This window comes from Tachysurus vachellii, chromosome 15 (genome assembly GCF_030014155.1).
Source record: "Tachysurus vachellii isolate PV-2020 chromosome 15, HZAU_Pvac_v1, whole genome shotgun sequence".
NCBI lineage: Eukaryota > Metazoa > Chordata > Actinopteri > Siluriformes > Bagridae > Tachysurus > Tachysurus vachellii.
The window spans coordinates 16,007,641-16,031,476 of record NC_083474.1 but is presented as its reverse complement, the minus strand read 5'-3'; the positions used below and the strand labels follow the sequence as shown (position 1 = coordinate 16,031,476).

Below are 23,836 nucleotides of genomic sequence, written 5' to 3'. Positions count from 1 at the left end.
CAAATACAAGCCTGAGCTTGTCGTTCAGCAGCAAGCCACCTTATATCAGCAAAAACACTGAACAGCTTTATTCATTATTAGCAAAACACTGAACATCATTCATAAAGTACAAAATTGCAATTTTGGAATCATAATTAAGCAGAACTACAGCTGAGACAACTACAAGAACTTAAAAATGTAATATGTACAAAAGAAAAACTGGTGCACTGAATTAGAAGCTTTACTTCTTTAAACACTTTTGGGGAAAATGTAGAAGATTTCACAACTAGCACGGAGACGTAATCAGAACGGCGTGCCTCTGCTGAAGCCTCGGCCACGACCACCACGAGGAAAACCTACACCTGAGAGCGACAGACAGGAAAAAGACAAAAATAAATAAATATTTAGGGTCCCTACCTAATAACTGGCAATGAATGATGTCATGCTACAATGGTGCATTTTTCTGCATTTATACTTTGCTTCAATAAATATTAAAATGGCTATTTTGCATTTGTGTGTTTTGTTCATTAGTGTACATTATGCTACTCTCCCAATACTGACAATTCAATCTATGTAAAACATATCCTATAAAATTCATCCATGCTGCATCAGATGAAAGAAAAGGACCAAGTGCATGAAAATAAGCTTAATGCGTCGACCATTTTTGAGCCTAATGAGTTGTGTGATATATATGATAAGATGTGTGCTCTTGCATTACAGTATGAAGATGCAGTAGTCTAGATGAGATTATTGGAGCATGAATGAGAGACTTTAAGTACCTCTCCTGATAAGCTGGGCTCTGCGTGCGGGCTGAGCATTTTCTCTGCGAGCTCTCTCTGCAGACCTGGGCTGCTGACTGCTGCTGATATCTGCAGAAACATGGATATGAACATAAGCAACAAAACAAAGGGTTGTCTGCAGGTACCCTCAAATTCAGCAAGACGTAAAATATGAAACCCGGGTTTCAATGTTTAAGACCAAATTTTCAGTAATCACTAATTCACAGTAATATAAAAAACAAAACAAACACTATTTAAGTCTGCCATTCACTTCAGTCATCTTCAAAATCTTAGGTGTAAATGTGTGCACCTGGAGCAGAGCTGGAGGTTGGCTCTTGGCTGGTAGAGGGCAGGCTTGCATCATCAGAGGGCTGAGCAGGCTCCAGTTCAGATTGGCTCTCCAAAGACGCCTCACCGCTCGTTCTGCTCATAGACATGTTTTGAAAAAATAAAAATGTGATTACATGTATGATTTACTAAAATAAGGCATTGCCTTTAAAATAAGCAAATTATTAAAATAAGTCATAGCCTTTAACAAAAATGTTAATCTTGGGAATACATAACAGCCACTAATGTAACACTTGAGCGAAAAAAAACCCATATGATCCTCTCACCCTTCACTTTCTGCTTCTGCCATAAAGACATCATCAGCATCATCCCCAGGAACAGCTTCTCCAGGTCCACTCATGGCTGCTGTGGATGTACTGACCATTGGGACAGACTGTGAGGCTGGCTCGGCCACGTCTGATGGCTGACTCTCGGCAAAAACGCTCACTTCACAAACAAAAACCGATTTCGGTAAAAAGGAATACAACAACAACTCAAAGCAATATTTAGTTGATAAATGACCTGACTGGCTACCTGGAGCTGCAACCTGCAAAGGTGTGGTGGGAACACTTCTGCCTCCAGACTCTTCATCATGAGCAGCCAGAAAGAGAGGACTCTCATACATGCCCAAACCTGACAATTTTTAGGTTAAATTCAGTGTTTTATAGCATATAACCACTATACATAAGTCAGACAGAAACATTTAAAGAGGTGGTGGTAACTGATTAAATTAAGAATGAAAGAAACCATGTGAGGCTTTGTGAAACTCACCACCCTGAGATGCCAGCTGTCCCAGATCAGAATGAGATGAGCTTGTCTGAGGAATCATGTCCTCTGGAGGACCAAAACGGAAACGAGGGACACCAGCAACCTGAGGAGAACTGAGAGACGCAGCCAGAGTATAAGATCAAGTGACACACATTTAATAGGTAACAAAACCAATTTCATACACACACACACACACACACACACACACAGAGTATATATAAAATTAAAGACTACACATAAAATAATTACATTTAAAACTGTACCACTTTGTAGCTTTGCATCAAATAGAGACAATATGATCATCTAGAATCAAAGTAAGAAAGACTTGTCTGCTCTTCAGTCAGGGCTTCTATAATATTACACTTATACAAAGTGTTCAGAGCTCCAAGCATCCTCTGTATTTTTAGGCCAAAACAAAACAAATTGTATGTATTTACTCCAGACATTAAAGGTTTAGTAACGGAAAGTGTGCAGTGTTGATTCCCCTTATACATAAAGTTTTTACTTACTGAATAGCCTCAGCAAAGCCATCATTGCGGTGAGGAACCACTAGAGTTGGAGTGCTGGGAACCATACGGTCATCATCATCGAAGAAGTGTTGCTGCTGGAGAAATAATAGGGCAAATACAGAAGAGGAAATTCAGCAAACATAAAACTCAAACAGAAGGAGAGAATGAGAGAGAGCGAGTGAGGCAGAGAGTGTGAGCGAGAGAGAAAGAGAGAGTGAGTGAGACTAACCATGCTTCCTATCCCAGGCGTGAGTTGGGGTACACGGCTCGTTGATGGGCGTCTAGTCTGGCCCGACTGCCTCTGTTTAAAAAAAAAAAATGAATAAAAATAAAAATTAAAAACAATGTGCTTTTATACTTTACTCCAGAGATTAATCTCATCACCTTTTATATTAGAATCAGTTTTTACAAGCCAGGATGATCCATAAGCATGGGAATTGCCTTCATGCATCATGAAAGAATGTGGTAGCTACTAGGGATATAAGACTACTGATGTGAAGGTTGTGAGTCCCCCAAACTGTCACTGCCAGGCATTTGAGCAAGGCCCTTAACACTTAATTGCTCGGTTGTATAAAATACAAGTCCCTCTGGATAAGGGCGTATAATGGATAAATGTAATGTAAACGCATTCATTTATATTAATAGTGAAGATACTTATTAGTTACCATCATACTAATGCTATAAAATCTAATGACATGTTTTAAAACAGAGGGATTAATCTTTATTTCTTATTTAAACATTATATTTCTGACTTAGCTGCATTGACATTTTATGACAATGACAGAAAACCATAGACAAGTTCTATAAAAAGATAAATAAACCAATAAAATGATTAACATTTTATTTACACAACAGGAATACTGTACCTGTATGAGTGGAGGCCCAAGTTCAGGAACAGGGTGGATGTTGAGGCGAGGTGGGGGTGTCTGATGTGGTCTGCGAGGTGACTGAGGCAGTCGAGGTCCCTGGGAGGTCAAGGAGCTGCTAGTGGTACTGATCGTGCTGGGGGAAGGCTGAACCTCCCTCACAGGCTCAACTACAGTAGATGGCTCCATTGTGCTAACACTTGTTTCACCTGTACACATAGGGTTTAAAAAAAAAAAAAAGGTTTGTTTAAAATGTTTTATGACAAAAGCTAAACAATTTTGGTTAGAACCTTGGTGTAGTGTGTCTGCTCATTTCTAATTTAGCATTAGCCACAGCACACATTTTGGGCAAAATGGCTAGAGGCAGCTATCTGTACACTAAAAATTAGTCTGACACTTGAACAAGGTCATTTAAAGAACAAGAATATTATGCATATAATGGAAATATGTACATGTGACTGTGTGTGTGCAGCTGTACCACTGATCTGAGGATCGGTGTGTTTCTGAGTGGTGCCTGATGTTCCCTGACTCTCCTCGTTCTCAGTGCCTGGCTCGGTGGCCTCAGCTGTCTGTGATACAGCATAACAAACAGAACAAGGATCAATTTTAAGATTATTGAAGATTGAAAGATTAAAATATCTAGTGCAGAACTAAACAAACAAACAAAAAAAAAACACCGTCAGAAAACAATTAAAATCTGTACCTCAGTGTCCTCGCCATCAAATGGCTCATTGACATCCCCACTGCCTTCGTTACTCTCCTCTCCTTCTGCCATCACACCCTCCTCATCTTCATCCTCCTCCTCCTCCTCTTCTCCATACTCCTGAAGGCAGGACAAAAAAAAAAAGTCAAGCACCCAAAATCTAAATACCACAGGACACGTCAATCTTCAAATATCTGTTACAAAAGATTTTTCATGAATCTGTTTTAGAACAGATTTTTATTAAGGCATAGGGAATACTGATACTAAATCATTAAAGGTTCTCTATAATTTTCCTGTCAAGTGTCTGACCTGTTCAGTCTCCTCTACTCCCCCTTCTTCATCACTGTTGCTGTCTGTCTCTATGATGATGACATCATGCCTGTGCTCGTAGGTTGATTCTTGAGACTCGCTCACCTGATCCAAGGGAACGGACTGAGAAAGGGTTTCCTCTACACCTAATACACCGTAGACTACCTATAACACACAAGCAAAAAAATTTATTTTATGCATATATTTTAATTTAAAATATATGCATACAAGTTTTAAAAAGATAAATGCCTTCTAGTTAGGCAGCATTTGTACACTCTTTAAATAAAATTTTCTGAAGGCACAGATGTTTCTTATTCCATTCGATTTGAATAAGACCTTTAACAAAAGCCAGAGATAAACTATTACTTTTTTTTTTTTTTTTTACACAAATCTGGATGTCACATGTGTTTGTAAATTAAGGAGTTGTTCTATAATTAAGTACAAACACAATCTATAATTATGTGCATGATTTACCTCACTAGCATCTGGGGCTTCGAAAGTAACTTCAGGAGCTTCAGCTACTGCATCATTACTGCCCTCTGTGTCGATATCGCCCTGTAGAGACAAATGAACCTTCTTAGACAGCATTTCACCAAAAAAACGACATGCTGTTGTGAGAGCTATACTAGCAAGACAGCATCTAGTCCTTATTTCTGATAGAACTGTCTGTAAACTCTAATCGGCAAACTTGATGTTTATGTCCTATGATGCACACCTCCAGGACTCGGATGAAACGGATCTTCTTAGCCATAGGGGGTTCGTTTAGATCATCCTGTGTGCTCTCAGTCACCTCAGTGGTGCTTTCCAGCTCTTCCTCACGTATCCGCTTTTGCAGAGATGAACCTGCACTCGCAGACACTAAAACATGAATTGGACATGCACATCACACACCCTTACTGCAGCCAAAAACTATTATTATATTTAAATATTATAACAGTGTTTTTAAATAACGATTACCAAATTAGTAAAAAATAAATAAATAAATAATAAAAGATGAATGTAACATGAATAATGCCTAGAGCTCATCACATTTAATATTCACCTGTACCGAATACAGCAGTGGAGGTAGAGGGTCTCTCCATCTGAGAGCTGTGCACTGCCTCCACCATGGGAACTGCTGGTTCCTGACTGGTTTGCTGCTGAGTGGGCTGGACAAAGGCTGTGGCTTGGTTCTGCTGCAGCGTGATGATTGACTGAGTGCTCTGAACATTACTCTGAACATTTGGACTGGTGGAGCGCACAGAGCCACTACCAAACACGGTCACGTGTTCCACCGGGGTCTCAGACGGTTGCTGAGCTGTAACAATTATGATGGGAAATAAATATTTAAAATTAATATTTGATTACGGCTTAAAGTGATATTGACTGCGATGAAAACCTAGCTTATGTTTCTCACCCTCCTGTGTTTCTGTCTGGGCTGTGGGCATGACTGTCGCGGTCGGAGTTGGTGTAGTAACAGGAGCCGGCGTTATCATTGGTCTGATGCTTGCTCTTGGCGTGGCCTTGCTGCCTGGAATGGAAGAAGCTTTGCTGGCTGCTCCAGATACAGGAGTGGGCTTAATGTTTGCTGTAGGTGGCTCACTGGTACTTGCACTGTGGATATTTAAGAAGTTAATACGCCATCATTTTAATATTTTGACAATTACATGATGTAACTTTTTGTCTTGTTAAGCTCCGTGTAAAAAAATACCAATGACTTGGTTAAAGTGAGGACAGACAAAGTGTCTGCAAAAAGTGAGGACAGACAAAGTGTCTGCAAAAATTAAGTCCTACAAAATTCAATTATTTTAGATCTCTCTAGTTCTTGAGTCATTACCTTCCTCTGTCAGCTGCAGGTGTAGGCTTCAGTGTGATCTGTCTGCTCTCAGATGGCCTCTGCTGCTCCTGAGCCTGCAAAAGTGTAGCAGCTTCTTTTTAGGTTAATTTGTTTCATTTTGATGACACAAATTTGAATCAAATGATCAGTGCAATCTATAATTCTGCTTTTTGAAAAGTCACAGGCAAGTAAAGCATAACAATAAGAAATACAGACTCAACAGTTAAGTCCTAAAAATGTATTTGAATATACAGATGTGCAAGCAATACTATAGTGTTTCGTTGTAAGGAATGAAAAGAACAAAAAAAAGACAGATGGACTACTGCTAAATAGAGGAGCGCTGTCCTTGTCTCCAGAAAGTCATACCTTGCTTGGTCCCTGCTCCAGAGGCTCGTCACGTTGTTCTCCATGTCTCTCCTGCTGCTCACGCAACTCTCTGATTTCACGTTCCTGGCGGCTAAGCCTGCCTTCAAATTGAGACTTCAGTGCGCTCATCCTTACATCCAACTCCTCTCGCTGCTGCTTCAGCTCCTCATTCTCCTTAGTCAGCTTCTCTTTGATACCTGGGTCATTCACACAAACTCAGTTAAACTTATCTTACAGTGCAGATTTAACATAAACACCAAACTAAATTAAACTAATTATCTTTGGGTGGTCACGAATAGGAAAATAAAGCTTAGAAAGTAACATCATTCTGTCTAAAAAAAAAAGCCAGACACTTAACTCAAAAGTATAGATACTGGTCACATTTGAGTACTGGACACAACTTGAGTATACTGCACTCACTGTTGAGCAGGCTGATCCTCTGCTTTGCTACCAGGATGGCTTTCTTGGTTTTCTCGTCTTTCTCAGTGTTCTGCTGTTTTAGCTGGTCCACCTGACCGCTCTTCTCCTGAAGCTCTGTACGGAGACGCGTCAACTCTGGTTGAATCTGCGCAAGTTGCTCCTGAAGACCCTTCACCTCGGCCTCCCGCTCTCCTGCAGCCTGCATGTCAACAACACAAACTCGGCTTATACGCTATAACATGATGCTGCCTGTCTCTTTGCTTGCACAATAATTACAGGTCCACATAACCTCAGAATACCCTTCATATACTCTCTACCTTCTGGGAGGAAAATCTTATATTTTTTCCAAATTCATTTAAATGTAAAAATTCAATCAGTTTTAATCCAGTTTAACTCCTGGGGGGATTGTGTCCAAAATTGTAAAACTGAATGTAATCTGTTAAAGAGTACCTTTTGCATGTTATCCACCTGAGCTTCCAAGTCTGTGGTTCTACTCTGGGCCTGGTTCAGGGATGTTTTTAGGCTCTGAATCTCCTGCACTGAAGCCTGCTGTGCCTCCATCACTGCTTCATCCACTTGCGCAGGTTTACCAGCTGATTCCGCAACCATCTGAGACAGCAAAGCAGCACAAAGATGAGATAGTACATGTGGAGTAAATTTAAGATAGCATTTGCACTAAAGGATATCATATAAAAACCATTTATTTATTTACAAAATAAACCTAGTCATTATTTTTAGTCAGTCTTGTATTTTATTGTAGCTAATTATAAAGCTCTTAAAAACTTCTTAAGAAGAAAACTGGCTTATTTTCCCTGCTGAAGAGTCGAGCAATATTCAGCTGACCAAAGCATGCAAAAAAAAAAAAAGGAAAAATCTCTAATGTACCTTGTCGTGCTGTGCCTTAAGCTCCTCATACTGGGTTTTGTAGCGGCGGCCGATTTTCTTGACCTGAGTGATGGTTTTGATCTTCTCCTGGATGTCCTGAATCTTGGCTTCCAGATCTTTCTTAAGCTTGTCTCTCTCTGTGGTGAGTTTCCCCACATTCTCCCTCAGGTTCTGACCTTGACTCTGTGATGCGGTTGCAGAAGCATTTGCCCTGCTCACACACAAAATAAGTGATTATAAAATTGATATTAGGGCTGTAAAGCATATGTTTACATTTACAGCATTTGGCAGACGCCCTTATCCAGAGCGACTTACATTATCTCATTCTTGTACAGCTGAGCAATTGAGGGTTAAGGGCCTTGCTCAGGGGCCCAACAGTGGCAGCTTGGTGGCAACCTGGGATCAAACTCACAACCTTCCGATTGGTAACCCAGCACCTTAACAACTAGGCTACCACATGCCACATGCACATGTAGTCTGTTCACTATGACTAATCTCAGACACTCCAGCAGCCAACAATAATTAAATTAAATGATAATTAGCCTAATATCCTTTAAACGCTATTCTTTAAATCTGTCACATTAGATGTCATTTATCATTGAGGTGAAGGCTGACATTTCATTACTGACCTGGCCAGTTCGCTCTTTAGTTTGGCCGTCTCCTCTGTTAGCTGCTGGATGCGTTTGACTTGGGCCTCCTTCTCTGTTTGGAGCTTCTTATTTTCTTCCTGATTGTTATCTTTCTGCTGGTTTATCAGTTGCTGTACACACAAACACACTCATCATCTACCCTTCAAGACTTGCCATAACAACTTCACATATTCTCTTAAGAAGTACAATTAAACCCATAGAGCTGCAGACCTGAGTGCGAGTCTTCCAGCGTTTGACATCCTCCTCCAGGAGTCGCTTCTCAGCCTGCAGCATGCCGCTCTGCTCACTCAGCTCGGCATTGCCCTCCTGCAGAGGCCTCATGTCTGCCTCTAGCTTATGCATCTGAAATGTATAGAATGCTTTAAAAATAAACACTTGGTGGTATTTCTAACCTATAATTAAAATAATTTCTGATAATGACTTTCACAAAAATGTTAGCAAAAAAGATTTGTTGCTGCCATATATATTTTATATAGGTTTATAGATAGATTTACTCAGAGCTGTACACTTTCCTGTAACATCAGGAGCTCCAGTTTTATAGTTTTTATTTTAATACAGATTTAAATACTATATACATACTGAGATTTTAAGATCATTAATAAGCCTTTTTTAAACTGTGGTAAATTACAAACTTCAATTGTTATCATTTATTAACATTACTAGTGCATTTTTTTTTCATGCTTAGTTTCTTGTGAGCTTTTGGAATGATGCATTGCATAACAATAATGTCAAGGAAGAAATATTCAACAAATTTTATGAACTGTGCTTGTGTCCTTGCCTTGGCCCGGTTCTGCTGCAGCTCTTGTTCCAACCGGTTTTTCTCCTCCTTCAGCATCTTATTGGTCTCAGTCAAAGCATTCAAGCTCTCCAGCCTTTTCAGTTTCTCCTCCTGCTGAGCCATTGCTTTTGTAGTCATCTGTACAGATCAGAATACACAGTATATAGCAACCTGTACCATAAACAATAATTATTTTAATCAGATATACACTGGATCATCTATACATTTTGTGGCTTCTAACCTGTAGTTTGTCTCGCTCAGCTGTCAGGCTGTCCTGGACCTCCTTCAGCTCTTTCTCTAGGTGCTCCATGCGCTGCTGGTAGCGTTGTGTTTCTACTTGAGCAACCTCAAACCGAGCCTCAGCTATCTCTTTCTCCCGACGCACAAATCTACAGAAGATGTGAATCATGTGTTAGACATGTATACAATACATACTGTAAACAGAATGAGAACCAAGTCAAAATGCCTCGTAGGATTATGTTAGACATTTACCTGAGGATCTCAAGGACCTGCTCTTGACTTTTGTCGTCCTCGTTAAAAGAAATGTTTAGCATGCCCTCTCCGGCTGCCTGCTCCTGAACAATGGCAGCCATTTTAATACTCAGCTGTTCCATCTGCTCATGGAGCATTTTGTTTTGTTTCTGAAGGTCTTCAACACGTTGCTCCTGTTTCACCAGCTCCTCCTGCCCACAACATTAACAGCGTGCGAAACGGGAGACTGATATTATTATCACCTCACAAAAAAAAAAAGACTAGTTGACAGAAAAATGAAAGGAAAAAAAAAGAATAATAATTCAGTATTACAACGTTATTTATTCTTTACTTGTAATAAGTTACGCCTTTATCTACATTACTACCTTTGAGCTTTTTTCTTGCTGCCCCCAGCTCGTATGGCCCTGCTGGAGCTCAGCAGTGGCCTTTTGGACCTTCTCCTCCAGCTCTTTGAGATTCTTTGCTGCCTCTTGGGCCTGTTTCTTAGCAGCCTGTAAAGCCTCCACGTCAGCAGCATGCAGCATGAGCTCCCGTTCATACTTATTCTGTGCCTCTATGGCCAGCTTAGCCTGGAAGAAAATGACAAGGTGAGAAATACTATTGCTAACTGCTACAGTCTAGGGCTGGGCGATAAAACGATAACAATATGTATCGCGATAGACACGTGATCGATAGCGATATAAAATATGCTCGATAAGACGTTCGATATTTTTTATTCTTCGTCGGAAGAAAACAGAGGTTGCAAAGCAAGTTTCTCACTCTCTGGTAACCTAGCAACTTGGGTAGTAACACTCTAACAGCCAATCATGTACCAGTATCGTGTTTGGTTGCGCCATATATTTGTCTCGTGCTGGATTCCTCTTCAGTAACCGGCGACTGATGAACAGAAAATGAGCCGCAGCGAGCAAGGAAATTGTAAATAAAAGAGGAAACGTCAGCTCGCCAGTACGGCAGTTTTTTGTATATTATAACTAGGGCTGAAACGATTACTCGAGTAACTCGATTACACAAATTGTTCGAGTCAAATTCCTGTGCCTCGAAGCCTCTTTTAATTCATTTTAAAGCTCACGTCACGTTCTTGTACAATTATTTTGTGTGTGTGAGACAACGCGCTTAGGTAAAAGCGGAAGGAGACGCGGGCTGCAAAATGTAAGGGCGCGATAATGTCAAAGAGAAGAAAAAAAACAGGAGAAAACGACAGAAAATGTCCAAGTTTTGGGACACTATAAGAGCGTCTGTTTTCAGCAGCAGGAAATATTTCTTCAAACCGCAGGGCAAGCATCAGTTCTGATAATGTTGATATGTTTACCTTTCTTCGTTGCAATCACATGCTCATTTAAAGACTTTTAAAGCACACACGTTGAGAGAGAGACTTTTATATTCTGATATAACATGCATGACTCTAGGTCCAAGTTCCTGTTCATGTTTTTTGCCTCTTAAATACCACAAAGCATTCCAAATTAGACAGTAAAGGTTTGTTATGCCTGAGCTGTATATTTTGAATCTTTTAGTTCTGAAAGTTGCATGACTTAAAGTATTTTTGTATTATTATTACTATTTATTTTAATGTATGCCTTAGTTTTGATACTTTTATAATTTATTTTTTGTATTTGCATCTCAGAAAAGGGTTCATTTAAAACCCAGAATGTTTGGCACTTAAATGTACTTAATTCTTCTCAGTCAACTTTGTCATTGTTCACAGTACAGACAGACAAACAATGAGTATCTAAATGTTTATTTTTGATAGAAAATATTGTTGTATGTGTTGCATAATATACATTTAAAAAAATAAAAGTTAATTTTTCTAAAAAAGGAAACCAATTAGTTATTCGATTACTAAAATATTCTATAGCTACAGCCCTAATTATAAGTCTACGAAAATATACTTGGATAGTTCAACTTCAAGTATGATTAGAGTAAGAATAACTTGTTACTTTTTCATATTTCTGCAGGTTTTATATTTCAAACAATGTTACTGTACTGTATCAGGTTTGTTTATGTATCTCAGTCTACCTCAGTTTTATTTATGTTTAAAAAACACTGCACATATTTTAAAACACTTTATTCACCAGAAGGTGAACAGCTAGTGAACTTCGTAGCACTAAACTTGCACTAAATTCTCAGGTTTCTCTGTTTATATTTAACACTTTGCACTATTTTATTACACTTTATTAAGCATTTCTTACATTTTCTTTCATTTTGCACCTTAAATGTTAAGAGATAATTGTTAAGTGTTCATTGTGACTTTAGACTTATGTTTACATTATAATTATTTGAGTTTTCCTGGTTGTTGACATTTCTGTCTTAATAACTGAAGGGATTACGATATGAGGAAGGTTTAGCTTAAAATAAAAATGTTTAAATGTAATATATTTTTCTCCTGGTCCTTATTTTAAATGGGCCATAAAAAAGTTCAATAATTATCGATATTGACTGATATGAAACTCTGATATCGTGATACAGTTTTCGGCCATATTGCCCAGCCCTACTACAGTCACAAACTTTCATCTCATTGCATCTTAGTCAATTTGCTTTATGCATAAAGAGAAGCACTCTGGGCTAAAATGTGCTTTATAATTAACCATATTTCAAACTCAATTATGACTTTTAGCTCTCTCACTTAACTGCAATAATGGTAATCTGAGAAGAAACACTGAGATAGGGAAAAAAGTAAAATATGTATTGGTATTCCCACAAACAATAATAGAAAATTGAGAGATTATTGATACTCCCACCTGCTGCTGGCAGTCCTGTGTGGCTTGTTGCTCCTTGGCTGCAGCAGATGTTGCTCTTTGTAGTGCATCTTGTAGCTCAGTCTGCAATTCTGTCAGACTATGTTTCAGCTCTTTTACCTACCAAATAGTAGGGGAGAAAAATTCAAAACCAGCAATTGTTTTATCTTAAGTCATACATCAACATTCTGCATTGCTCCTCTTAATCGGAGACTCAAAATGTGTCAGATGTTTAAAAAGCCACCACTGTAGTGAGAGATACATTAGATTATGATTTCTTACGTGCTTCTCCACATTCTCCACAGCCTTGAGCTTCTCCTCATGCAGCTCCTGCTTCTCCCTTTCTGCCTCAGCTATCCGGTCCTCCAGCTGCCTGTTAAGCTCCTGGGCCTCCTTCAATTGGTTTTCTATGGATAGGCGTGCCTCCTCAAGTGCCTGAATGGGACAGAAAGCATGGGTGGAATCACATCAGAAAGCATCAAGTGCACATTTAAAAGCTAACAAAAAATCTAAATGATCAATTAGGGGTGAATCTAGGGTCTTTAGGGGAGACCTTCTCAAAAACCCAACTCTAAAGATTTGGCTTTGGTAAAACGAGATATCTAAAATGCAGCCAGGCCTACTTGTTTATCCTTGCTGATGTAGTCTTCCAGACTGAGCACCATGGTCCTGTATTCTTCTAGGTTGTTCTGTGCGCTTTTCAGGCGCTCCTGCAGATCTGAGTTCTGGTCCTCAGTTTGCTGCAGACGTGCACGCAACTCCTCCACCTCCTGCTCAGGAACACCAGGAGCTTCAGCTGAAGAAAGTACCAAAAATACCTCAGGAATACCATCAAACACTCAAAGCAACAGGTTTCAGTGTCAGCTTTAAAAAACAATGGCTTTGAATATCTTTACTAATGGTTTTGAGAGCACGAATAGTCTACAAAGATTCATTATCATCTATACACAACACAGAAACAGTGACATAGTAACGACATGCAAGAGGACAAATGCATGTATGTTTTACTATAAACTATGATGCTCAAATTTGGTACTTTAATTCTAAATTAATTCTAAACAACAATAACATTGAACGATCCCATATATTGTTTACATAAAAAAAAAAAAAAAACTTTAAAAGGCAACAGAACCTACCACTGGATGAGGATTTAACCGGCTGCTTGCCATTCTGATTCTCCAAGTTGTTTAGCTGCTGTCTCAGAGTGGAAACCTGCTGTTCAGTGCTCTTCAGTAGCTCCTTGGTTTTCTGATGCAGAGCATTCTGTGCTGCCAGCTGCTTCTTAGCCTCCACCAGCTGAACCTTAACCATGACAGGGCCATAAAATAATTAAAACAAACACACGGAAAATATATTTTGATATTTTATGTAAAATATCTTATGTTAATAGGAACAATTGAAAGCATATAAACTAAAAATTAAGAAAGATTAATAGGAAAGGTTCACTACAAATGCCTGCACACATCCTCATATAGCAAACTATAAGCATCATTATGTTCAGTAATGTTAGCTGTTCACAAGAAGACAGGATTGTTTATTGTTTTGTTTATTGGTTTATTTATTTATAAATGTGCCATAATTTTGTCCATCACTCATTAGCCTGGAACAACTAAGCACGTAGGTTCTGTGAAACCTCCAGATACCACATTGTCGTACACCAAATCCATCATTCGGATCTTTTTAAACGCACTCCCTCCATTTGGGTTGAAAAAATAGAAACCAGAGCAATAAAATTATCAAATTTGTATTTTAAAAACATAAAAGTCAGAGTACAACTTACATCTTGGTTGCGCTCCACAGTGTGCCTCTGTTCCACCTCCTGTTCAACTCTCTTCTTCTGCTGTGCGATCTCCTTCTCCAACTGCATGATCTGATTAGCATAGCGTTGTCTGGTTTCTGCCTCAGAGCGCTCCATAGTTAGCTGGAACATCACAGAGCACAGAGTAATCACCTTTATGGGTATCACAGGTCATGGGGCTTTATACACACACAAAAAATCCTAGCACTGTGTGTATAATTGCAATCAGAGTCATACCTGGATGGACTTTAAGTTGTTGAGCAATAGGTTCTGTCCACGCTGCTCAGTCAGGATGGACTCCTTCTCCTGGTTAAGTCGGCTCTCAGCCCGCTTCAAAAGGTCACGCTCCTTACGTAGGTTTTCATATCGCAACTAAGGAGTAAAACCAAAAGAGAAAAGATTTTTTAATTGATTTTTTTTTTACTTAAACTACCTTTTTTTAGGTACACAGCTAATTTCACTAACAGACCAGCTTGAAGCCATTAGTGTTGCATGGTGTAAACTGCATATCTAAATCATACAGAAACCTCATGTTCATGATTGAACATGTCTATTCAACATGATCTTCAAACAGATTTGCTTGTGTGGTTTTGATTATATTTTTTCAAGCCAATAGTAGTTATTTTTTCATTTTAAATATATTTGGTTATTATTATTATAGTTTGGAACTATTAATGCACAAATATTACAAATCAAAAAAATGTCTTTTTATGAAAGTATGTCACTATTTGGACATTCGCAAGCTTCTATTACATGTTATATACATGATCTTTACAGCCTAAAGATATTTTGCTGTCTTGTTCCTATACCTGCAAGCAAAAAAGCAGCATTAAACATGAAAACATTCTGATCAAGCCTCTCTGACACACCTCAACTACTGCTAGTTTTTCATTGGCTTCCCTCAGATCCTGAGTCATGGTGTGGATGATCTGCTCATATTTCTGGGATGTGGCAGTGAGCTTCTGTATCTTCTCCCGCTGGGAGTTGATCTCTCTCCTGTAGCTGTTCAGATTTTCCTGAAGCATGTCATACCTGTTTGTCAACAAACAAACAACCAAAAAAAAAAAGCAGTGAACATGAGGGGGAAAAACATTTGATGCATTTAGAACTGTAGTTATTGAAAAAATTATATATTTGTTCTCAAAAAATGTATGAAACCTTTGGGATATCAATTAAACAGCAGTGCAGCATCATGCTGTATTGTGTAATCCTGAAAGCATATTGCAGCTGAAATGGTTACTGGATTAATTGAGGCCTAGTTCCCCCTAACACAAGTCATTTTAAAAATGCAGCATTAATGTTTTAAATATGAAATTCCTAATACAGAATAATGCATCACAAAACCTCTCTCTGTTTCAGAATTCACAATAATCCTGCTTTAGAAAAATATCTGTTAGTATGGACTAGGCCGGAGGCATCTTCCTGGTCACAGGAAGAGAAGCCCCACTCACCTCTTAGAGGCAAATTCAAGCTGAGAAGAGAGCTTGGCCTTCTGGGAAATTAGTTCAGACACCTGACCCTGCAGGCGCTCGTTCTGCTCATTCAGAAGCTTGTCATTCTCGGCCTTCTCCTTCTTGTAGGTTGCGAAGGCTTCATTTAGCTATGGGGAAGAAGTGTACAGTTTATTCATATGAAAGCAATCACAACAAACATCGCCAAAACTAAACATCTGGCCTGCAAGTCATATTTTAAGGAAATCCCAATAGCATGAAGTCATTTCACCTCATATTGTTCCTTCTTGTACATTAACTTTTAACATGAAAAAAGTATTCAAATCAACACTGATCTTATCAGTACAGCCAGATTCATCATTAGGCAGATTACGCATGGCAAACTTTAGAGTTGCAGGACTGACCTGTTTGAAAGCCACTTTAGTCTGTATGGCCTGGGCCACCTCTGAAGCCACAGACTGGCCTGTAGAGGACCGGGTAATCATGACTGCAGGTTTGCTGGGAGTAGAGGACTGAGAGACACCCTCTGTGCCTAAAACACGCATAAAAAATTACTAAATAAATAAATACATAGACACACAAGACTGCTGAATGTGATGTAACTAATAACACTTTCTAAAACATTGTTTTCTCCTTCAACAAAACACCAGACTATAGCAAATGAACACAAAGCAAAGCTGGCTGACCGAAGGACATCCACACATTCTTACCAGAAATAAGCATATAATAATAATTATTTCAAATTAAAATCAAAATTTTTTTTGCATTACAAATTTATTTTGTGAATACATGTGGACCAATTATGTAAAACATGGTGTTGTGGAAGTTCTGAGGTTAGAGAGATTTAAAGAACACGAGCAAGAGTAAAAAGGTTACACAATTTATTGTGCTTAGCTGCGCAGCAGGACCCAACACTCCACATGTAGCATGAGGAATGAAGGGCCACGATCATTGATTACATCAAGGTTTTATAGACAGAACTCAAGAAAACAGAAGATATGTAAAAGCAAAACATCAATCATTGGCTCAAAATTACGCATGCATCTCCTGACCAAGCTAATCTGACCATGCCAAGGTCTTCAAGAGGACCTATTGGACATTGTTTATGGACAACTCGTCCCCAGTCCCTACTGCCCTTGTCATAATCTTAACAAAACCTACTGATGACAATGTTAGTCTCTGGTCATGATGCACACAGGGTACAAGCATAGAAGGACAAAGCCTTATGAACATCTTAAGATTAGAAATTTCCACCACAGTAGCTGATAGAGAATTTATTTCTCCATACTACAGTGAACCCACCCTGTGGAGGAAGGTCGACCCCAGTCGTCTGTAAGAGGATACGGTACATGTCTCTCTGCCTCATGGCGGAGTCAGCCACCTGCTTCTGTTGGTTCCTTTGCTCCTTCAAGAGCTCCAACTCCTTCCGAGCCTTCTCCAGCTTTTGCTCGAACTCTGTCTGCCTGCAAGTGTGTTAGGAACGAGGTATAATTCAACACTTGGTCTGGTGATCAGACTGATATAGAAATGAAAGTTGACGTATACAGTTACATATTTAGTCTAGCTACCTGGCAATTTTTGCTTCAGCTGTGCTCTTTTCATGCTGCTCCTCCAGCTCTCGTATCTGGATCAGGAGGTTCTGGTTTTGCTGCTGGAGCTCCTCTACACTGCGAAAGGCCACCTGACGCAGGCCTTGAAACTCAGAGCTGCTGCTTACGGCAGAGTTCACCTCCTCACGCACCACTTTGTTCCCACGTGCCTCCTCCAGCTCTACAAGCAACACCCTCACCTGTCCAAGGTTAACATACATTTGTGCATAAGAAAACAGATTTCTGTGTTGCAACTGAGCAAAATCATAAACAGGGAAATAAACAGTAAGAAACACGTAAATCAGCCAACACTACCTGATGAGACAAGTCTGCTATCTGTTTCCTTGCCCTCTGATTCTCCTTCTCCAGCAAGGAAGATCGCTTATTTACATCATTAGTTTCTTCATGTAGTTTACTCATCTCCTGGCAAAAAACATTCACAAAGGATTTGTACACATGTTAACATTCAGTTATTAAATGTGCTTTAAATAGAGCTTTATTATTATTTCCATCCTAAATCAAGAAATATAGGATTTCCATGTTATCTTGATGTAAAAAAATGCTGTTCCAAAATTAATAAATCATTAATAATAGATCAATTAATTGAACAATTTTATATACTACATCTTGAGTACTAAACACAGAAGGGTATTTTCAGCGATTCCAGTGTGAATTTTTCCAAATTGCTACATTTAAGCATCTTATTCAAGACATAAATTTACATCCTTCAATCTGTCAAACACATAAAAATTATTTCTATATTTATTTTACTTAATGAATAACAATTCTGCTTTTAGTAGACTTATTTTTAGACTTAAGACAGTTCGAGCTACCTGCACACACATATATACTGACATACCTTTGTGGCTTGCTCAAGTTTTAAACTGGTGCTGTTCATGCACTTCTGCATGTCCTCATGCTCCTCCTTCTGCCTCTTTATTACAGACGTCTTACGTTCCACCTCTGATTTAATTTCATTCAGCGTCTTATTAATACGCCGGTTCTCCAACTTCTCCAGTTGCAGGTGGTCCTGAGCCTCCACAAACGCGTTATACAGCTAGTAAAGCAGACAACATAAGCATTATAAACAATATAAATAACAATACACCGGTCCCAAGTAACTGAGTTCATGTATCGTTAGTTCTCAGACCAGAACAGCAGCCATGTGTAAAGTGTCTACAGAATGGGAAGACACCCAAATTCAAATCAAATCACACTTTGATTTTGTTTGATTACTCTTTAATTTAAGTAGTCAGTGTGGATGTCTCAATAGAACTCACAAAACTAATTTCAAAGACAATCTTCTAGACATTTATGATGTAAAAGCAGTAAACGCCCAGGCACATAATGAATCATAATATTCACATTTTCCATTCAATTTAAATAAACACAATTTAATAATAAACATTAAAATAATATCTACAAAGTCACTTCTTTTATTTATTCAATGCCAACAATGTTGGGCGTTTGCTGTGCAAGATTAGGTCCTGAAAATAAAACAAAACATTTGTCCTACCTCCATAAGCTTCATGCCAGGTTTTACAATCTTGGCCACTATAGCTGCAGTTGGAGACAAGTTGGTCAGATCCTCTTCAGTGAGAGCTGGAACTCCTGTCCACAAACACAACACGCTTCACTGATTCAGTACAAAAACACAAACTCACTTCAAGTAATGTTTTATTTCAAAAATGCCTTAAATCATGTTTTCATTTAATATCAGAAATGCTTACAGGTTTTCTAAGACTGTAGGACACATACGGGTAGACTACAAAACGTGTTGTCTAGCTTTTATTCTATTCAAAGCTTTGAGAACAAACATACCTTCAAATACCTTTTCTTTCTTTTTTTTTTTTTTAATAACAATTGCCCAACTTTAAACAGCATTCACTTAAGGAGATATTACAGACGATAAAACACTGCACCTCTCCGCTTGAAGTCTGCAAGGCATGTATTGGCGTTCTCCACTTCTTTCTCCAAATTTTTAATCTTCTCCTGTAGCTCGGCCTCCACTTTACCTTGGGAACCCTCCAGCTCAGAGAGTTTCTTCTCAGAAATATTGTTAGCTGTCGGCAAGAAACATTTCCTTTTATACATATTGCTTACATCCATGTTGTAAAGCATGAATAGCCTTCAACTGTGCTATAGTAAGAAAAAAAAAAAAAGAAAAAAAAAAGGCCTCATATACCTTCCATTGCCTTCTTTAACAGTTTGTTAAGCTCCTCCAAACCTCTATTCAGTTCCGCATTCTTGCTCTCAGAGTCAGCCGCTGCACTCTGGGGGTAAAAAATCAGCCAATTTAGAGAGGCTCAAAATATTACACTGCACTACCAGTAGTTCAGTTTTGGTGAAATGCTATAATAATAAAGCACCAATATAATTGTTTAGGTAGAAATGTATATTCTGATAATTGATCTTGTGCTTTCAAAACTAACCCGTGCAACCTAGGACACATTCCTTAGTGGGATTGTGGAAGGGTTTCCCACGCAATCCGATAACATGTGTCACTAAGGGACACGTACATCAGTATAAATTACTTCATGTCAAACTAGGACCTGAGCAATGGCCTGGGAGTACGGTGCATGTTTGTATTTTCTTGAAAACGGATATTAAACAAAGCTATAAAATAGTTCTGCAGGTCAAAGTGCTTTCTGTTAGATATGAAATTTCCATCAACACATGGCTATTTTTAGATTATCTGACCTTGTATAAATTGCAGAGTCTCATGTTGGCATTCAGCTCATTGCGATATTTTTCCTCCATTGCAATGCACTGATCTTTCTCCTGAGGTGTAAAGAAAAAGAGGGAGAAGATCAAGTTTATACTTTGTCTCAGAAATAAAAACATGCAGTCTGCCTTCACAGGGAAGCGTCAATATAAACGTATTGGCATGCAAAGAAAACAGATACAACACTGGAGAGTCCTTCCAAAAATGATAAACAAATGATTCCTAATAAAAAGATTTTACCAGATAAACAATTACACACAAGGTGCATCCAGATTACCTTTGGATTATCCCTATGTAAGATATAAAGAAGCAAGCAATAGTAGTGTATCAAAACAAGCACATTAATATAAATGTGTGGTGTTTTTTATTTCGTGCAGCCATCACTACTGTTAGAGCTGCTGGTTTAGAATGATAACTTCTGATCAATTAGATTTGAGATATATTTGTGGTATAGTTTAATTTTATTGTACACTTTAATAAAAAAATTTTTTTTAAAAAAAAAAGGCCAAATTAGAGCCACAACGACAGACCTCCTTTAGTTTGGCCATCAAGTTCTCTGTCGACTTCTGCAGGTTTTCATTTGTTTTCTTTAGTGTGTTGACTTCCGTCTGAAGTCGGGTCACCTAAAGGAAAAGCAAATTGCACAAATCAAAGTCAGGTAGTCTCTGATGGACTACAATATGATGGAGAAATGTAATTGTAGGCAGGGCAAAAGTAATGTACCTCATCGGTCTTGCTCTCCAGTGAGCATTTAAGCTGAAGGATCTCTATACCCTTCTCTTTTGTCACTGTGAGAAGCTCATCTGTTTTGCTTTTCAGCTCAGAGTTCAACCACGTGTTCTGGTTCTGAAGAAGCTCCTTCTCTTGCTCCATCCTCTTCTCCCGATGCTGCAACATGACAAACCCAGAGCTCCTTTAACTCAGTATATTAAACATTCAGTTCAAAGATAAACATGGCTATTATTTATAAAGACAACCAGTGCAACCTGACTTGACAAAATTCATCAGAGGAAAAAAACAACAACCTTTGTGGGCACCCGGTGTTATAAGATAAACATGTTTTATTACTTTCAGTCATAACTTTGTTATAGTAATTATATTTTTTATCATTTTTTAAGATTATATTAAGATATTTGGAGTAATATTTGGATTAATTAAGATATTTGGAGTTATACAGAATGGATAAAAGCATGAGATACAGGCATGGTGAATGAACAGCATACTATATAACAGAAGAGTGAATGTATTTACCTGAAATGAAAGCTCAGATGACTGGAGTTCATCCAGTTTCAGCTGAAGCTCCATCTTCATTGTGCTGGTTTCCTCTAGTTTCTCCCTGGTACACTTAAGTTCATCTGTAGAAAATTCAACACTCAGAATAAGTTCATGTACAATAATCTTGACTATATCTGTAGAAATCAATCACAACACTAAGATTTATCACATGGACTTAGATTACCAGTGAGATTTTCCATCTCTTGTGATTTCCTGTCGAGCAACCGAGACAGCTCTCTGTTTTCTGCTTCAATCTCATATTTGGCTTTTGAAGGTTTATCCTGAAACAGCCAGATTTTCATTAAATGGGTTTTGGAGATTCAGTCAAAATGACTAATGGTCTACACAACTATAACAAAATTGCTTGTCACTCCCTATATCTACATTTGTTTCAGCCATACACTTTAAAAAGAATTAGTATTACATTACAAGCATAAAATTACAAAGTGTTTTAGAGCATTTTCACACATTAGATTGCATATATACATACATATATATACACATACACACACACATACATTATATATATATATATATATATATATATAAATATATATATATATATATATATATATATATATATATATATATATATATATATATATATATATATATATATATATATATATATACACACACACACACATATATATACACACACACACACATATATACACACACACACACACGTACACACACATGCACACACACGTACACACACACATGCACACACACACACGTACACACACACACACACACACAGAGAGAGAGAGGTTTGATTCAAACAAACTAAACACTGCATATGCCTAAAGCATCCCTTAAACTGAGAATAGGTGGTCAGATGAATAGCTTTCCTCTTTCCTCCTAAGAAATAACTCTCAAAATCAAGCCCTTTATAATGTAAATACCGGAGCATAAACAATAATCAAAAGCCATACCTGCTGCAATGTTCCTTCTTCATCGTCAGCTGCTTTTAGTTTCTTGAGTTCTTCAGCTAAAAAGGATAAAACAAAATCATTGTGTTAAAACAATTATCTAATAGTGTATAACTGGCTGCACTGTGTTACAATACTGAATACATCCCTACAGTAATACAAAGAGATTAATCAGACCAATAACATGGATATTCAAAAACCCAATAAGGTCAAATGACAGCCAATAAAAACATTTTTCCTGTTGTGCATAACTTACTATATGTTGGTTTACAACATCTTAAAGGCATAAGGCAGTAAAAATATTCTTAAACAACAACCTCCTGAGTTGTTAACACTTTTAGGTTGTTCATTATTAACTCCTGTATCCCACAACAAGAGCTGGCTCTTCTTTAGCTCTGAAGCAGCAAACATAGAATAGATTAAATGTAAATTGGCATAAAGCTGCAGTCACTCACTGAGTTGGTCTTTCTCTTCTTTAAGAGTCTCACACTCTTTACTGTTGGACACAAGCTGTTCCTGCAGCTCCTCTATCTTCTTTTCAGTACTGGCTGTCTGTTGTTCTGCACAAAGACACACATCGTAGGTTACATTCATGCCAACCAACAACATTTGTTAATTCAAGTAAGACTTTATTTTTCTATCAGGTAAAATAAATCATAAGCATATGCAGTTCAGTCTTACAGCTTTAGACATATCAGAAAAGGTGAAACACACAACATGAATAAATGTACAGATCGTTGTGGGAATGACTCAGGGATGCTGACCATAATCCTGACCAGACTAAGATACTGTAACTGAAAAGTGCAGTGAAATTGACAATTTCAGAAAATATGTCAACAGATTTTATAAAATCCTTTAGCTGCATTATTGAAAAAGGAATGTGATCATGATGTGCTCGATGACTCTCCAAGCAACATCTTGTTTAACTTGACTCTCCATTAAGTGTGTAAAGCCCAAATTCATACAGCTGATGTTCCCATTGACCAATCACAGATCTCAGCTGTTTATCCCAAACTTTGTTTTTTGTTTTGTTCTACAAACTTAATTGTTGTTTCCAAACACACTTCTTGAATATATCTCTAGGTATTAACAGCATGTTTTTCCAAATTATACCCATTTCAATTATGTCCATTTCACAACGACTCACTACCACGGCTTCATTCTGATTGTGTTCTTAAAGAATGTAGATTTGTATTACAATGACGCATATAAATTTTATAATCAATCATACTACAATATTTAGATAAAAGTCAACACTGATGTCTTTTATTACAAGAAACCTTCCTTCACCGTATGGTCTAATTTGTAATTAGATAAGTCAGTTATCATGAAAATCTATGAATATGATAAATACTGTATTAAGTAATAATAACAGACTTTCAGGCAGTTAGCTTAGCCTAGCCTAGCCTAGCTTAACCTAGCCTAGCCTAGCTTAGCCTAGCTCACCGCAGTCCGCTTTATAGCTCTCATGGCTTGTCTTGAGCTCCTCCAACTGCCGCTGCTTCTCCGTGAGAAACCTCTCGAGTTTGCTCTGAGCTGCTTTGGTCAGTCTGCTTATCTCATTCCTTTCCAAGACTTGCTGCAAAGCCGTCGCCATTTCTTCCCAAAACAGATGCTAACGAAACAGTTAGCCAAACTTAGCTGAACAGCATTGGTCGCGTGCGCCTCATTCGGCGTTTCTGAT

General features: G+C 38.2%; 1 protein-coding gene across 3 annotated transcripts; it reads right to left on the bottom strand.

Moving 5' to 3' along the window:
• Positions 1 to 40: 40 nt before the first annotated feature.
• Positions 41 to 23,829, bottom strand: tpra (translocated promoter region a, nuclear basket protein). 3 transcript variants are annotated; one of them, XM_060887617.1, is made up of 51 exons: positions 23,599 to 23,829; positions 22,608 to 22,712; positions 22,156 to 22,211; positions 21,402 to 21,498; positions 21,194 to 21,297; positions 20,666 to 20,830; positions 20,473 to 20,565; positions 19,918 to 19,998; positions 19,403 to 19,490; positions 19,140 to 19,280; positions 18,734 to 18,828; positions 18,077 to 18,274; positions 17,533 to 17,640; positions 17,197 to 17,417; positions 16,931 to 17,091; positions 16,033 to 16,160; positions 15,629 to 15,777; positions 15,047 to 15,209; positions 14,415 to 14,549; positions 14,160 to 14,300; positions 13,516 to 13,681; positions 13,003 to 13,175; positions 12,662 to 12,814; positions 12,383 to 12,499; positions 10,013 to 10,216; positions 9,648 to 9,838; positions 9,397 to 9,544; positions 9,156 to 9,293; positions 8,588 to 8,719; positions 8,357 to 8,487; positions 7,728 to 7,938; positions 7,293 to 7,451; positions 6,843 to 7,041; positions 6,423 to 6,619; positions 6,057 to 6,130; positions 5,637 to 5,833; positions 5,283 to 5,537; positions 4,956 to 5,098; positions 4,715 to 4,795; positions 4,241 to 4,405; positions 3,932 to 4,051; positions 3,707 to 3,797; positions 3,229 to 3,437; positions 2,592 to 2,663; positions 2,363 to 2,457; positions 1,857 to 1,966; positions 1,620 to 1,718; positions 1,373 to 1,532; positions 1,069 to 1,181; positions 759 to 848; positions 41 to 341 (listed from the first exon to the last, which is right to left on the bottom strand). In XM_060887617.1, exons 1-51 carry the CDS (start codon positions 23,747 to 23,749, stop codon positions 283 to 285), a joined length of 7,032 nt encoding a protein of 2,343 aa, XP_060743600.1. In that variant the 5' UTR covers positions 23,750 to 23,829; the 3' UTR covers positions 41 to 282. The 3 variants fall into 3 exon arrangements, with proteins under 3 accessions (XP_060743600.1, XP_060743601.1, XP_060743602.1); XM_060887618.1 differs by having other exon boundaries at positions 2,363 to 2,454; XM_060887619.1 differs by having other exon boundaries at positions 3,932 to 4,048.
• Positions 23,830 to 23,836: the final 7 nt, after the last annotated feature.

Excerpts from the sequence above, each read along its gene's own strand:
- tpra (XM_060887617.1), bottom strand. The coding sequence starts at position 23,749 with ATGGCGACGGCTTTGCAGCAAGTCTTGGAAAGGAATGAGATAAGCAGA. Across the intron at positions 16,161-16,930 it reads GGTCGACCTTCCTCCACAGG|GCACAGAGGGTGTCTCTCAG; the intron begins GTGGGTTCACTG and ends TGCGTGTTTTAG. Across the intron at positions 6,131-6,422 it reads TGGAGCAGGGACCAAGCAAG|GCTCAGGAGCAGCAGAGGCC; the intron begins GTATGACTTTCT and ends ACACTTTTGCAG.